The sequence below is a fragment of the Melospiza georgiana genome, chromosome 6 (assembly GCF_028018845.1).
Source record: "Melospiza georgiana isolate bMelGeo1 chromosome 6, bMelGeo1.pri, whole genome shotgun sequence".
Classification (NCBI taxonomy): Eukaryota; Metazoa; Chordata; class Aves; order Passeriformes; family Passerellidae; genus Melospiza; species Melospiza georgiana.
Window position 1 is genome coordinate 7,127,039 of NC_080435.1, and position 17,120 is coordinate 7,144,158.

A 17,120-nucleotide genomic window follows, 5' to 3' on the forward strand; every position below is an offset into this window, starting at 1 on the left:
GCCAGCGTGCTGGGGACTGAGAATCAGCATGTCGAGCCCATCTCAACCATTAAGACCAGGTGCAAAAAAGAATTGGATAAGGTTGTAGATCCCAGATCTGCAGCAGAGAAAAGTGGAAACGGGACAGCAGGCAGCAAGTCCTGGAGACCTGGATCTGCTGTCTCCCTCAAGCAGGATTTGGTTCAGTGCTCCCTTGGTTGGCAAGCCATGCAAGATGCATGCTCTGGCCAGCACACTCCAGAAGAGCCTGAAGGATTCTGGTGGCAGGACACTTGGGCAGGAACCTCAGAAGGCCAGTCCTACAGAAGGAGAGACTGCAGAGCTTTGTGAGAAGGAGAGCAAAGCTTCCAAAACCTTCAAACTGGCTTTCCCACATCATGGGGGGAAGGGCTTACTGAAGGGCCCCGAGTGGCAGGAGGAGTATATACAGCTGGTGGAGGATTACTCTGGTAGCCCAAGCACCCCCTAAAATTTCTGTCCCAAAAGGAGATGATCGAACACAGGTGGTGCTTCAGCGAGTATGATAAAGCCATCCTGTGGCTCTGCCACCCCAAGAAGCACCACTTTGTCCACCTTGACCACAAAGCCCCTCCTGTGCACAGAGTGTGGCAAGAGCTATAGTTCAGAAGGGAGCTTCAAGACCCACGGCTTGGCCCACGGGGCTGTGGCCATTCCAGTGCACCCAGTGTAACAAGGTTTGCCACCCCAGGGGAGAGATGCAGGAGCACCAGGCCCTGCACACTGGCCAGCACCCCTTGTCCTGCCAGCAGTGTGGCAAGGCCTTTGCATGCTGGCTCTCTCTCTGCATTCACAGGGAGATCCATTTGGCTGCTGGGACTGGCCCAGCTGGTCCCAAGGGGTGCCAGTGTGCCATATGTGTGTGTCACCTGGCCAACTCCAGCTCTTTGTGCACCCACATGTGCTTGCACATGGGGTAGTGCACTTGCACCTGCAGGCAGTGCAGCAAGTCCTACACCCTGGCCACTAAGCTGTGGTGCCATCAGAAATCCCACCTGGCTGGCAAGCCCTGCAAGTGCGAGCTCTGTGGCATGGGCTACGCCCTTCCCCAGAGCCTTGTGCACCATGTGCTCACCCACAAGGTGGTAAAAGGACTTTGAGGAACTCGCCACTACAGTGGCCTCACTTGCTGTGGGCCTACCTCAGGCAGCAAGAAAGAAGGCACAGAGGAAGGGCCAGCAGGGGGGGCTTGTAGCAGGGCTCACCCTGCTCAGTGTGGAGGTGCTGAGGCCAGTGAGTGAGGCTGAGCTGCTGATCACAGCCAGCAGTCACTGCATTGCTACTTACCAGTCTAAAGGCAGATCCCAGATCCTGGGGCACATGGGACAAAAGCTATGTGTCCACCAGCAAATGATATAATCAAAATCATCCTCTCTGAGCTTGAGGACAAAAGGATTATGGTGCAGGATGAGGCCTCACTGAGTGATGTGGAGGCATGGGCTTCAGGAGACATGGCAGAAGTGGCAGAGGTCAAGACTGATACCTGGCTGTCCCAACATGCCCTGGCTGGCCTTCTGCACTTATAAAAACAAGGTAAAAAACCAAAATAAAATCTAGCTCTCTCATCTTTCTGTTAGCAACAAGGCCCTGTGGTTCAGCACCAGGCAGAATTAGCAGTCTTGGGGTTAACTGCCTGTATAAACTTGGGTCTTTGCACTAGCTGCTCATGAGCTACACATGCCACATGCTGGGCCTGGCACAGGGAAGGCATTGGCTGTTGATGGGGAAAACTTCCTAGAGAAATAATGAGCAGTGCTTCTGTTCTGCCTGTGTTACATTGTCAGTCAGTGACAGTGCACTGTGGGGAAGGCAGGAAAAGTCTCAAAGCAGTGACTTTGAACAGTGCCTTCCTTTCAAGTTTTTTAATTACTTGCTGCTATTCAAGCACTTTCCTGGGCTTTTACTCTTGGAGCTAAGCAACACTTCTGATCATTTGAAGCTCATGCTGGTGCCAGACATTACTGGCAAGCAGCTTTCCAAGTGTTTACAAGGTAGCTTGTAATATGAGGAGCATTTTACACAATTAGCAGAAGCAAAGTCCTGCCTTGGAGCTAGGGCTGAATGTTCCTTCTCCACTGTCACCTGGTTTGCTTGCTGTCAGTTTCTTTTGCTTATGGTGACTAGACAGTCTATCTGAGTTCATTAAAAGGATAGTTTTGTGTCTCACTGTGCAGTTTTCAGTGTCCCAAGCTGAAAGGCTCCTCACCTCTCCATAAAGGTTGACTAGTTCATCCCTGCTCAGAAGATTGTCCATTTCCTCTCCACGTTCATACTGGGTTCCATAATTTTTTCCCTTGTTTCTCTTCACACATTCTTGCTTCCTCTCTTCTCCTTCTCTCCTAGCCCTGCACCAAAACATTAAAAGACAGCACTGCCACAACTACATCCAAATATCCCCTCTGCTCCATCTTCTTCAGTCCCTGTTTGCCAACTGAGGCATGCTGATGTAAATTAGTCCTGTTGCAGGAATGAAGTGCACAGCTATGTGAACTTGACCTCCTAGGAAGAGTTGACAATACCAGACCTAACAGGTCTTTCAGACTTGCCTGCTCTGCACTTTCTTTCCGCGTTATAGGAACACCAATTTGATTTGTTGAATCCTCAGTTTTAGCTATTCTTGCTCTGTTTTATGCCTCTTAAACATCTGCAATTCCTCTTTTTTTTTTTTTTTTTTAAATTTAGTCTTGCTTAGTGGCTTTAAATTCTCTGAGTTTCTTATGCCCACTGCACAAGGCACCAGGGAATCATAAGAAGCATAATTCCCTCTTGGGGTGCTATGAATGCAGTTATGTGACACTCCTAAAAGTCGCTCTTTGTGGTTTAAATTTTTTTTTCATTAACTTTTATGACACGTTTGCAGACAAGGTGCTGGAGTGAGATCCATGACACTTTGATGTGAGGTAAAGATGGAGGATGAATTCGATTGATAAACCTTTGGGTGTCCTAATTTTTAATTATTTTCTCTATAGGGGCATGTGAGCTAAGTATTCCCTGAGTTGCTTGGAGCACATGCATGTGAGTGGGCTTGTGTTTGAAGGTGCAGTGCTTCCTACTGTTCTCTCTTTGGTGCCTATCCAAACTCAAATATTGACACAGCTGCGGAATGTTCTCACTGGAGCTGGGCTCATGTGCTGTGTTTGAAGCCTGTGCCCTCTGTCACAGCAGAACTGGGAGAGAAGGGGGAGCAGTGGGGGGAAGGGGCAGGGAGAACCCAGACCCCTAAATAGCTGGCCTGCTTCTTTATCCAAGGTAACAGGAGAGAAGCAGAAGGAGCAATTGTGAATTAGGAGGTCTTCACAGAAATATTGTTCACCTGACTGTTGATCTGAGTGGGGGGAGCATGTCTGTGCCGTGCTGCACGTATCTCTTGGCTGCAAGATAAACTTAGCTGGCTAATTCTGAGGAGAGGAGGTGATTCAGCAGGAGGTGATTCCCATGGGCCCCTGGTGGTAATGCTACCACCATGTCTTCGTCTTAGAAACAGCATGATGTCATGTGAACCTTGTTCTTGACAGCAAAATGATGCATAAAGTTGTTTACTCCTAGGAAATTCCTATAAAAGCCATGAAGACCATGGTGCTGGTGAACCTCAGCATGGATAGGATCTGTACAGGGTGTTGTAGCCTGACTGGATAGCTGTGCAGTGCTTGGTTTTTGCAGCATCTGAAGGAGTGTGGGATTATCTAATGCCATTCCCTTTCTTGTATTATGTCCAGTAAATGGTATTTTAATGACTACATTGTAGGCTCTGAGTGCCTTTTTTATTGGAATCCATAACAAGCCCTCATGCCAGTGCATTTCATTTGGTGCAGTTGTCAGGATGCTGGTGAGAAGGGAAGAAGGATAGCAAGGAAAAGGATGTGTGCCTGCCTGGTGTCATATGCTGGCATGGGGAGCAGTTACACAGCATGCTGCCTTTCAGTGCCAGTGAGGGTTAAGTTTTGGGACAGCAGACGTGTGGATTACCCAGTTGGCTGGAGATCTGTGCACCCATTACCAGTACAGGCTCAAGCAGCAAGCACACAGCTCTGCTGGGTAATGAAGTCCACCATGCTGGCAGGGCTTCACCAAAGCTTTGGGGTGCTGCTGCAACACTCCTGGGTGACAAGTGCCAAGATCTTTTGGATGATTGGGGTCCTTCCTGCTGGCAGGTGTCAGGCATGCACACAAGTGTTACATTTAAACCTCACACCACAGTCAGGGTTCAATCCCTGGCCAACTTGTAAACTGGTTTAAACCTGACCAAGATGTTTGAATGAAAAGGAACAGGCTACAAGGGAAGGAGACCCCATCTGGCAGCTCCCTGGCCCTCAGGGACAGGGGAACCCCTGTGTGAAGGAATAAGGGTTTTATCTTTGTGATTGTATCTAAGGTGTTGCATTGATTAAACTGTATAACTCCCTTTAGGAAGAGATGGATAAATGCCTCAACTATTGAACGAGCAAACTATCCATCACAGGCCAAGGTCAAAAAAAATGGGCCAAGGCCAAACCCCCTATATTCTGCTCCCTGAAAGTTGAAAAAGTGTTACACAGGAAAAAAAAAATGCCAAAGGCTTTCTTTACTTAAAAAGATGAATTAACACATAGAAGGAAAGAGATCAAAACTCCTAACTGTGTTACAAACCGTCACTCTGGATGATAAAGGTATCTTAGCTCTCTTGTCCTAAGAAAGAAAATAGCATCCATCATCCATGGGTGAGTGAAGGCAGAGAGAAAATGAAATTATAAAAATTTGCTTGCAGGAATGGAAGAGTTAAATGTTGGAGGAGTGGAAGTCACACCCCTGGAGAGGTGATAGCTGATGCATGCTGTGGTGCTGCAGAGGCTAACCACGGGAATGGGAGAAACAGAGAGGAGCCCTAGAAGCACATTAAGGAATGAAAAAGGCCACAATGTGAGGAGTCAGCCTCTTTAATTACAAACATTGTTGTGAGACACAAGAAAGGGCTGGAAAGTGTCCCAGGATGTAGTGAAAATCTCCAATTACAAAGCAACAAAATAAATGTAGGAACCAGAGCAGAAGTAACATTTAAGGAAGATGGCATAGGTAGGTATTAGAAGATATTCATACCTGTATGATAACCAAGCTTAACTGCTGAATCATAGTGTTGCTTAAAGTTAGCCTTATATTCTGCATGATCCCATGGAAGGTGGTAAGACTTTTCCTTTAAAGGAAAGACAAGGAGAGGGTAAAAATCTATGCATAACAACCTTGATTTAAGCTGCAGTGTAAATGCTGCCTGGTTATTATTAAGAAGAGACAGAGATGCAGAAATGAAAGTGATTGAGGAGATTGAAAGCTGCTCCTCCTCCAGTTAGGAGTGGAGGTGGCTGTGTGGGACACAGCAGCTGCTCTGACCTCACCACTTTTGTTTGTGCTTTTCCCTGTCCCTGCCTGTGCTCTCTGCCTAAATGCTGCTTCCCCTGCTAAGTAACATGGGTATTTCTAGGGTTGTGTCTAATCCCATTCACACAGTCTCCACCCAGGTCATTTCCACCCAGGGAATGCCAGCCATTCCTAAAGGTGTCTCTCCAAAATCCATAGTGAGGAGTAGAGATGTGTGTGGATGAGAACAGGAGATACTCTTACTGTGTGAGGAAGGAAGCCTCTGCAACTGCTCTTTGTACCAGTGTCCAGAGTCATTCCTCAGCCACCCTAATGCTAATATTTGCACTCTTCTATGGAGATAAACATTACAGATGTATCAGTTGCACAGAGGCACAGCACAAAGTATGCTCCCTGCTGGCAGGAGGCACTTTTGTTCCATGTGGCAATTCCTGAGACTACCCCCATGCTGCCCTGTTTTTCCACTCTTGCCAATAGTCTGCTTGCTGTAGCAATCATTACAGCCTTCTCAGCTCTGGTAGACCACTTCTTGACTTAATAGCTGATGTCATGACATCCAGACCATTCCTCTCTCCCTGTTCCTGGGAGCCCTTGTTTTCCTGGCTGGTTTTGGGTGTGCTAGCTCCCTGCTTGTCAGAGTTTCTGTTTCCTTTTGGATGGACTTTAGCACGTTCCACTATGGGGGGAAGAAAAGGGGGAAACCCAGCCTTCATGCTGCTTCATCCTCCTCCACTCAGCTGGAAATTATAAGGTATTGGGAAGAATGCACTGCCAATGGCACTGCTAACTAACCCAACTGGGAGGAAAATTTAAATTCCAATTGGGCTGTCAAAGGCATCCTTTCTGCTCATTGCCATGGGCAAGGGAGAAGGAGGAACACTGAAACTGTGTCTTGTGGTGCCAAAATAGCTGAGGCTGAGCTTGCTGATAACTGTGGGAAGGAAGGACAACTGAGCACTAGGGAGAATCAGGGGGGCTTGCAGATAAAAGGAGAAGGACTGGGAATGGCTAAGGAGGTCTCAAAGTCTTCCTATGTTTGAGTACAGCCTTTGAGAAGAGTCAGGCAGGGAGCTGAACCAGCATGGTGGGGAGGCAATGATGGTGCCATGGGCTGCACGGGAGCAAAGCCAGGGAAAAGGAGCAAGCTCTCTGGCTGGGATGGCTGTGAGCAGGCAGAGGTACCTCTCTCTGGCCCCAGTTCTCCCTGTGCCCTGGGACAAACTTGTCCTCTTACTACTCATGCCATCTTCCTAGATATGAAATAGGAAGTAAGGAAACAAAGATGCTCTGACAGGAGGGACAGATGCCAAGAGAGGAGGGATGAGAGTCCCACTGTCCCTGACACACCACGACCTGGAGTCCTGTTTCTTCATTCTGGTTCAATATTAACCCAGCAGGGCTGTGACTCTGCTTATTCTGCTTCCTTTGCAATTCCCCTGCAGCCAGGGCTGTACAGCATGGCGCAGACCAAAACCAGCATACTGAGGGGCCTGCTCTTCTCCAGCCTTCTGCACCTCACCTTGAGCCATGCTGGAGGTAAGACTCAAGGGCAGAAGTCCCAGTAGATGACAGGAGGAAGATGGGAATAGGTCTTTCCAGGGGTAACACAGGTGGCAAGTTTTCTTCCTCAAGTCAGGAGGACAGGCTAAAAGCTTGAAGCTGGGAGCAAAAGGGTGCTGAGAATGGAGTGAACATGGGAGGACACAGCTGCATCTGTCAGCTGGTGACAGCAACTCAGTGCATTTTATGAGTCACTTGGGAAATGGCAGGAGGGGACTGTGGCTTAGTCCAGGATCAAGTCTAACATAACCATTGGGCTTTTGGGGATAGTTTCTCAGCTGACCTAGGTGACTCCAATTCTCCATTGCCTCCCCAGCTGTCTCTTATTGAAACTTTAGGTCATACAAAATATGCCACCTTCCTGCCCACTGCTCCTTTTATTAGAGCTTCTAACTGTCTTTTCTTAACATGAGGTTAAGTCCTCTTGGACCCACTACTGTGTAGGGGAAGAGATGTCTCCAGGTCTCAAATCAGGGGCTCTGAATATGAAATGAAACCTAGCTGTGCTTATCGCAGTGGTCTGAGGCTTGCAAGACAGAAATACAGTGGCTGGGGACAGGGTCACCAGCAGGCTCAAAGCAAACAAGCCTCTATCTAACTGCAAATGAGCAGAGCAGCTTTGTTGAGGAAGAAGCGTTCTGTCACTTCTGTTCCTTGTAAGTGATGGGAGCTGTGACAGGATGAATTCCAGAGAGGCTGCTCTGATCATCAAGTGTAGACCTGACAGGGCTTCTCCTCTCTGTGTGGTGGGCTGGGGGAGGCTGGGCTGTGGGATCACCACATCAGCCACATGCGGTTTTTGGAAACTGCAAGGGGAGACAAAGGTGCCCTCTGGCTGTGTGCAGCCCTTTGACTGGCAGTGTTCTGACCTGATAGTTTTCCTGGAAAAGGGGCAGGCGTTGTCACTGCTCAAGCGCCACCGACGTGCCAACAAGGGATTTCTAGAAGAGATGCTTAAGGGAAACTTGGAGCGAGAGTGCTTGGAGGAGATTTGCAGTTATGAGGAGGCTTTCGAAGCCCTTGAATCCACCGATCAGACGGTACGTACCAGGAAACATCCCCCAGCCACCCTCTGCAGGGAGACACCAGCAGGCTGCCCACACAGCCAGGGGCCAGGGTTGTAATGCTCAATTCTGTGAACCAAAGATGAGGCTGATGAGTGCACACCCCATGGCAAGCTCAGGCTTCCTTAGGGAGCTTCCCTCCTTGAGACACTGCACAGACTACACCTGAAAGCTCAGGTTCTTTTCTCTCCCTCTCTATGCATAAAGTGACAAGGTGCCATTGGTCCTGAATAGCACCTTCCACTAGCTCAGCATGGTATCACACACATATGAGCTGCTATCCCAGGCACTCACAGAAGCACTGGTACAGTAGTCAAAACACTGAGTGCAGGTTCCTCAGACTCCCTTGAGCTTCTGCACACCCTGCCCATTTTTCTGGTTTCCAGACTCACTCACTCTGCCAAACTTGTGCTGCATCCTTTTGGGATTTGCTCCTAGCCCCAAGGCTGGTGTCTTGTAGAATTTCACACCCAAAAAAACAACACATAAACAGTTAGGAGCCTAAGCCAGCAAGACACTACCTCTTTGGAGTACTTCAAAAGCAATCAGCCTCAGGCTGCATGGCAGAGATGAGAGCCAGTACCTACATGTGATCTGTGGTCTTAGAAATTCCAGGTTCAGCTGCTTGGACTTCTGCACTGTAGCCCACTGCACTACTTGCACTGCTTGCTCTGCAAGTTGATGAAGTTTGTAAACATCTTTGGTCTCCTTAGAAACAACAGTATTGTCTTGTCTCAGTATTCCTGAGTCTGATGTGTGGGAATGTTTTTATTGCATTTTTTGCTTTGGCTCTGTAGTAAATGGTATAAACAGAGCTAGGTTAGTCTTGTCTTTTGTTGTGATGGGTTGTTCTCTTACTGGTTTGAATAGCAGTAGCCAAGAAAGGTTTGATGTTCTGTGTCTCTAATTTTTTTAAAATCTTTTTTACAGGATATATTTTGGTCAAAATACCAAGGTAAGTTGTTTTGATTCTTGCAGGTACTGTTACTCCTTAGGATGCACTGTCCCATCCTGGAAAGATGGCTCCCTCTTTTAAGAGGTCACTTTCCAGGGCTAAGCACTTGTGTTTTGTCCCTAGATGATAAACTGGTTCAAATGATGATGCTTATTTAAATTGCTTTCATATAATGTGTCTCTTTCTTCTTATTTTGCTAGTATGTCAGGGCCTGGGAAAGGCCAGGACAGTTCTGGATGCTTGTCTAGAAGGTATGAACTTCATGCTGACCTCAATCTCCTTGATACAGTGAGTGCCAGGAACTTGCTTCCTGCAGAGATTGTACAGAAAAAAAATTAAACTGATGTTGGAGAAGCCATCTAATTTTAAAGAAAAATACTAGGGGAGGAATTTGAAATTATGTCTTACTCTTTATTTCCCCAGTAATAATTTCAACAATCTAGTTTGTGCACTGAAATAGTATGGAGTGAATATCCTTGTCCGTGTGACACAGTCAGAGTGAGCAGCCTCTCTGAGCCAAAGCAAAGCACAGAGCCCTCAGGGATAGCTCCCTCTGATGAAGCACAGAAAGCTTAGGCTGTGTGCTCCTCTCACAGGAAGAGGATGCCTCTGCTATTGGAGGCTCATGCACCCAGCAAAAGTTAAAGGGATATGTGAGATGGTACTTCTGACCTTGAAAAATGCAACATCCAGTTCCCCTGACTGTCTTACACTGCGTGTTGGGATTTTGACAGGCAACTGCGCTCTTGGGCTGGGCCAGAACTATCGGGGAACAATTAGCCAAACCAAGTCTGGGATTGAATGTCAAGTGTGGACAAGCAAATATCCACATATTCCTAAGTAAGTTCATCTCCTGCATACTCCTTTAAGAGTTTTCTGCAGTGTCCTTCCTTCCTAACCAGCTTTGTCTCTCCTAGATTTAATGCCACCATTTATCCCAACCTCATTGAGAACTACTGCAGGAACCCAGACAACAACTCAGAAGGCCCATGGTGCTATACCCGAGACCCAACAGTAGAACGGGAGGCGTGTCCCATCCCCGTGTGTGGTATGCCCCAGCACTCCAGAGAGCCCTTCACTCACAGCAAAACACTGCACTGAGACTGATACTAAGGCAGTCAAGGAGAGGGTTAGGGAGGGGGAATGCTTACATGAACAGAGGTCAGCAGGAGTAGAGAAGCTGCATCTTAAAGGGTAAAGGAGCTGAGGAAGAAAAGTCACTGAGTTGCCCATACATAATGAGCTGTTTTCTCTAGATTATGCTAATCCAGATCTAAATTAAAACCAGTGTCAGCAGTACCCTGGAATGTACTACAGTATTTTCTAGTCAGTCACCCCAAAATCCTGGCCCAGTTGTCTCAAATTAGAGACAGCCATGAGTCATAATGTTTTTTGGTCTGAATTCCTACCTTTAGGACAAAATAACTACGGTTTGTGCTTGACTGCCTGCCTTCCCATTCTCTCCTGTAGAGGTGTGCAGTTTAATACTCACAGTCTCATGTAAAGAGAAGATGCCTTTCTCTCATCATTGAGCTGGACATGGAGGATCATCCCCCTACACTTACACATTCCCATTTCTCCCTAGTACAGAGCCAACTCCCCTGGGGCTTGGCCTCTGTCTCAGAAGAACTGGTAAAGGAGAGAACCTTCTCACACAGCAGAAGTTTCTCTTTCATAAACAGAGACTAGAAGCAACAACTCATAAGAAAAAGTTAGAGGTCAGCAACCTTTTTGACATGGGGTTATTTTGAAATTTCAAAAGCCATTACCACTGCTCTGGTTTGCAGAATCTAACAAACTGAAAAGAAATACTGCTCTGCTTTGAGGCCAGGCATCAGGCATGATGCCAGAGGTAGCACAGATGCCTCATGAGGCCATCAGGCATCTGTGCTACCTCTTTTCACCAGTTAATTTCTGACCTGCAGTATCTTACAGTTATACTTCCTGTGTGCATGGATGTAGCAGGATTAGAAAAGCCTTTGTGCACAGACCTTTTATAATCATGTTGACATGAGTCAAAAAAGAGAAGCAGCCTTACCAATAAAGGGGAATACTACTTGCCCAGTGGGTGTTGTGCCACCAGAGTGAATAGTCAAATGGGGTATCTCTTCACATGGGGACTCCCCCTGTGCAGAAGGAGAAGGCACCTTGAGGCCCAGCCAAAAGAGATTATAGGGTACCCACTCCTTCAGGAAATGCTGCTTAAAACTTGCAGTCATTACAACACTTGCAAGAAAAAGTGTGAGAAGTCTTGCAGGAAAAATTTTCACTTATCATTAGATTTAGAAACATTGGCAAAAGTTAAATTTGCTATTTTAGTAGAATATCACAGTAAAAGGCTCCCCCAAATATAGCCTAGTTATGCATTTTAGAATAAGGTGTTGAAGGAGCTAATACAGCAGAATTATGATGCTTGAGACACCTACCCATCCCTTGAGCTGGTTCTCAAAGATGCCCCAGAAGGGAACACAATATTGTTCCTCATATCTTAGTGACAAAGAGAAATATGAGGAATAGTGCCAGCCTCACTTCACAACTGCTGAACCATCTCTGACACTGCAATATTTTAGAGGGCCATCCCATGCATAGAAACACCGTGGGAGTTCCTAAACATATTGGGAGGCCCCATGGAACTCTAGGCTTTACTAAGGGGCTCTGGTACTATTTGCTAGTTGCACTTCTGAGTGCACAGCTGTGGCTTAAATCACAGCCCTCTGTCTTTCCAGGTGAAGATAGAACAACAGTTCCATTCACTCCACGGGCCGCAGAACCTGCACCAACGGAGCCTTGTGAACCAGAGAAAGGCATGCTTTACACAGGCACTCTCTCAGTCACTGTGTCTGGAGCTAAGTGTCTACCATGGAACTCTGAGAAAGCCAAAGAGGTGCTCCATGGAAAACAAGTTGACCCAGAAGTGGAGCTGCAGGAGAATTACTGTCGGAATCCAGACAGAGATGACGAGGGCGTCTGGTGTGTCACAAATGAATCACCCTACTTTGACTACTGTCATCTGCACTACTGCGGTGAGAAATCTGCTTAGGTTTGGGTAGGCCCATATTTGAGGCAGTGGCAAAGAACAGGAGTAGAATGAAATGCTTGGCTTGGGAGGAATAGACAAGGATGTACGTGCCCATGCACACGGGAGTCTTGTTTGTCCATATGTCACGTGTACTAACCTGCCTTAGGTGCAGAGCACTGTTACCTCTCTGAGGTGTTCTCCCTGAAAACTCACACTGGTGGACAAGGCACATTAAAAAGAGCACTGTTTTAAAACATCATTCCTTCATCAGACCTACTGTGTGGGGAAAGGAACATTTACATTGCTGATAATTGTGGCAACTACATTTAAACCTTTTGCTTTGTCTTTCCATCTCTCAGACAGCTCGCTAGAGGATGAGAACCAAGAGACTGAGGGACCATCAGGACGTTCTACTCTTCCTAAAGAGTTCAAACCCTTCTTTGATGAAAAAACTTTTGGTTCAGGTGAAGCAGGTGAGCAAAAACTCTAGGTACAGCATGTCTGCAGAAGGAATAGCCCTTCTGCAAACATGCTGTATCTTAGCTTCTTCTCATTCACTGTTCCTCAGAAACATCAGCTAGCCAAAAGCTGTTAAAAGCAGGGGAAGACACTTAAATTTCTTGAAGAACTCTCAAAAGTCAATATCCAGTTCCAATCATGGAGCTAGTAAGCACTTCCTTTCTAGGATCTTCCAGCTTCGCATGCTGACTGCAGACAACAGTTCTCCACTGTGATTCAGGTAGAGTAGCAAAGCCAAGATTGCTTGTTTTTTCAGATTGTGGCACTCGTCCTTTATTTGAGAAGAAAAAGATAACAGACACAAGTGAGAGGGAGCTGTTGGATTCCTACACAGGAAGAATTGTTAGTGGGGATGATGCAGAAGTTGGCAGCTCCCCATGGCAAGTATTGTCTTCGCATAGTCTTTGGGAATTGTGTTTTCCTTCTCTTCAGCTCCAGCAGGTAGAAATAAAAGGGCTTTCCTATCTTAGGCAGTGTGCATAAATTATAGATTCTAATCAAAGCTCCTCCAAGTGGCTGACAAAGCAGTACTAAAATAGCTGGAAAGAAACTCACCTCTTGAATCAAGTATGCAACCACTGGAGAAAGCAAGTGTGTTGGTGTGTTTTATCTTCATGTCTTCCTCTTTCCAGCTTTGCTGGAATGAAAAGGATAAGAAATTTCATCAGGTAAAAGAAATGGGGTAAATAAATGGCCTACTACAGAGGATATACATGCCCATGGAAGACTTGCCACAGAGCTACTCACTCCATTTTGTCAGTATACAGTAATGCTGTTTCCTGCTCACTGCCAAATCTGCACTTTCTGGAAGACACTAGGACCCATTTAGTCCTGCTAAGGACTTCCTTCCTCCTCATCTCTCAGGCAGGTGATGCTCTACAAAAAGTCTCCTCAGGAGCTGCTGTGTGGTGCCAGCCTCATCAGTGACAGCTGGATCCTGACTGCTGCTCATTGTCTTTTTTATCCACCCTGGGACAAGAACTTAAGTACAAGTGACATATTGGTGCGGATTGGCAAGCACGTAAGAGCAAAGTAAGAGTCTGAGTGAAGTGGAAGGAACTAGACTTCCTCTTGAAGTAATGAGATACTTTGGAGTTGGGCTGTCATTCAGTATCCACTGAAGTATTGTAACTAATGTCACATGCCTCTCAATAATAGGATCTAATGGGGCATTTGCTTCTCTTGCTGATCCTAAAGGATGAAGTGAAAGGGAGCAAGGAAGCCTGGCAAATCTAAAAGGGTGCTCCTATGTAAAGACAGCATTGTCTCAGAGGGTACAAAGCTGAGAGTATCATAAACTCCAGAAGACTCTCAGCTGCTACTGTATAGTGAGTTTTCCTTCATAACTATTTCAGATATGAAAAGAATAAAGAGAAGATTGCTCTGCTGGATAAAATAATCATCCATCCCAAGTACAACTGGAAAGAGAACATGGACCGAGACATTGCACTTATGCACTTAAAGAGACCCATCAGCTTCAGTGACTACATCCATCCTGTCTGCCTGCCTACCAAAGAAGTCGTGCAGAGGTGAGGAGAAAAGAGAGAGAGAGAAACATGACTTCTCAAGGCTATTGGCACTAAGAGTGCCAGGCAGAAGAAAGCTGTTACCATACATTTAATTATACTTGTGCTTCCTTCCACAGGCTGATGCTGGCAGGTTACAAAGGGAGGGTAACTGGCTGGGGAAACTTGAAAGAAACGTGGGGCACTAGCCCCTCCAACTTGCCCACAGTTCTGCAACAAGTTAATGTCCCCATTGTAGATCAAAGTACCTGCAAGGCATCCACCAGAGTCAAAGTCACTGACAACATGTTCTGTGCAGGTAAGTAACACTGGAGTCACAGGCACAGCTTGCCCCAGAAGTCAAGGGCTCTGAGCTCCTGGTGTGACTCATGCAGCTAGGTTATTTTCTGATAAAGTTGCAAATGCCATCCTCAAAAAATAACTTTCCCATGATAAGAAATTTCTCAGCTCTCAGAAAATGTGAAAGCTGGAGAATTTAAAGCTAAGAATAAAGTTTGCAACAACAACCTGTGTCAGGCATTAGTCTAATGGTACTATGTAGCAGCAGCAGCTGTGGGAGAAATAAGCACAAATAAAATTGTCTTTTCACTAATACAGAGCAGTTCAGTGACTTCCTAAATTAAAGGCTGCACACCTATTATCCTATCTACTAGCTTGTCTCAATCTTTGGGAGCCCATTCATACTTATGGCCACATATTTTGAAGGCTTCTGTCTTCCTAAATCTCTTCTAGCATCATACCCTTTTTGAGTGAGAAGGGAAGTGCACACAGAATTCAAGTTACTATGGATTTATGTACCAGTTTAATAGTTTCTGATATATTCTTCACTTGTGCAGACTTCATCAGTTCCTACAAGCAAGCCTTGAGATTTTTGACTAAATTTGTGCTGCTTGCATCTAAATACACGGGACTGCTTTAGTTAGGATAGAAGCTAATTACACAAGTGTGCTGAAAATACAGAGCTCTTATGGATTCTCTTTCTAAACAACATTCTATGAAATAGCTGAGATGCAGACATACAGAAAAAATGGAGACACAGGTGATGGGAATGTGCAGAGATACTATCCAGTTTATCAGGAATGAATGAAATCCTCTTCCTCTTCATAGTGATACTTTAGGAAGACAGCTGGGGAGAGGAAAAGCAGAACTTAAGTGACAGGAAAGTAAAAGTGGGGATAACAGTGAATCTCTATAGTAAATAAAACAAGAAGGCAAACAGACTATTACAAATAAGTTTGTAAGACAAGAGAAGCACAGTAGCTTAAGCTACAGCTGTTGCACAGTGTCAGTGCAACTGACACTAACACCAGTTCTGATGACAAAACAATGAGAGCAGAGGGTAGATTCAAGACTGCTGCAAAGACAGATGCAAAGTTAGAATTCTTACCTGTAGGAAAAACAGAAGTCCAAATTAACAGCATCAGCACTTTCATGGGTCCCAAAATATTTATGCCATTTATCCCAAAACCTTAAAGAAAACATGGCCAACACCATGGGCAACATTTGCCCTCCAGTCTAATGTCCATTTTTCTTGCCTGTAGGTTACAGTCCTGATGCACTAAAGAGAGGAGATGCCTGTGAAGGGGACAGTGGAGGACCTTTTGTAATGAAGGTATGTTCAACAAGTTCAAGCTTATAAGACATATGAAGATTGGTTTGTTCTGTGCTGAAATTCATAGTCTAAAAAAAGCAGCAGAGTTGAGCCACTGCTGAGTAGTTGAAGCAAACCCAAGTCATGCCTAAGGTGAGCAATGGAGACCAATCCTGCAGTCATCTAGCTCCATTTCTATATTGAGCTCTCAGCATATTGGGAGATCACCTGCAGAATGCATGAGTGATGGCCAATTCTTAATTAGAGATTTAAGAGTAGAGGCAAAATTACTCCAACAAACTCTATTGAAGGTGCCAGTCTGAATCCCAAAGTAGCATCCATCATTAAACAGACTGGGGCACATCCAAGGTTTAGATCTGAGAGGGCAACCAAGCTGCTAAACAATCCAGAGCACAAGTCTTACGAGCTGTGGCTGAGGGAACTGGGCTTGTTTAGTCTGGAAAAAAGGAAGCTCAGGGGAGACCTCCTGAAAGGAGGTTGTAGCTAGGTGGCACTTGGCCTCTTCTTCCTGTCAAACAAAGCACAAGAGAAAATGGCCTCAAGCTGAGCCAAGTAAGGGTAAAGTTGGACATCAGGAGGAATTTCTTCACTGAAAGAGTGCATTTAGTGCTGTGGTATAGTTAACACGGTGGTGTTTAGTCAAAGGCTGGACTTGATCTTGGAAGTCTTTTCCAACCTTAATGATTCTGTGATTCCATCAAGGTCTTTTGCTCCTTCTGCCAATGTCATTTTTTGTTTACTTTAGAACCCAGATGACAACCGTTGGTATCAAGTGGGAATAGTTTCATGGGGAGAAGGCTGTGACCGAGATGGCAAATATGGATTTTACACCCACGTATTCCGCCTGAAAAAGTGGATACGAAAAGTCATCGAAAATCAAGGGCGATAGATGAAGCATTTACCTTGCCTCGTCTCAGTTTTGCTACAATGCTCCACTTTGAAACATAAGCATAGAAGATCCTGAAGTAAAACAAGTTATATCCTTACAACTTGAGAAAAGGAAGCTCTTATCCCTTGAAAATAAAAGCTCTGAAACCCATCTTCTTCCTTTTATTCATGCTGAGTTTAGATGCGGTTGTATCTAAGTCATGACAGTAGCCAGGAGTACCACAGCACTAGCTATACTGCTAATTACCTGTTGTGCTTCAAATTCCCCTCCCTTCCATCACCTACAACCAACAGGTTTTGGACCCCACATAATGGCCTTGTCAGTCACAGCAAGCAAGATTATGCCCTCATGCACCATCCCTTTCCTCCCTTCAAGACAACTAATATTCTGTTCTAGTTTTTGATCCATGTATGTACCAGAGATAACCACCCTACAGTACCTGCAGCATTCCACAAGACACCAATGTCAAAAGTAAAGCAATTAGAAGCTGTTTTGATCAGACAGACATTGTTCACACTACAACAGCTGGCAATAAATACCAGCACCACTGTGTGCAATTCATCCTACAAAGGAAGAGTGGCTTGAATACATTAAGCAGCACTTCCAGTA

At 45.7% G+C, this 17,120-nt stretch overlaps 1 protein-coding gene across 1 annotated transcript; it reads left to right on the top strand.

Annotated features, from left to right (window-relative positions):
- Window positions 1-6,469: 6,469 nt before the first annotated feature.
- On the top strand, window positions 6,470-16,661 carry F2 (coagulation factor II, thrombin). Its single transcript, XM_058027337.1, has 14 exons — window positions 6,470-6,903; window positions 7,804-7,967; window positions 8,922-8,946; window positions 9,147-9,197; window positions 9,681-9,786; window positions 9,864-9,994; window positions 11,673-11,969; window positions 12,325-12,438; window positions 12,741-12,868; window positions 13,353-13,516; window positions 13,840-14,013; window positions 14,130-14,308; window positions 15,552-15,622; window positions 16,368-16,661. Exons 1-14 carry the CDS (start codon window positions 6,825-6,827, stop codon window positions 16,509-16,511), a joined length of 1,827 nt encoding a protein of 608 aa, XP_057883320.1. The 5' UTR covers window positions 6,470-6,824; the 3' UTR covers window positions 16,512-16,661.
- The last annotated feature ends 459 nt before the right edge of the window (window positions 16,662-17,120 follow it).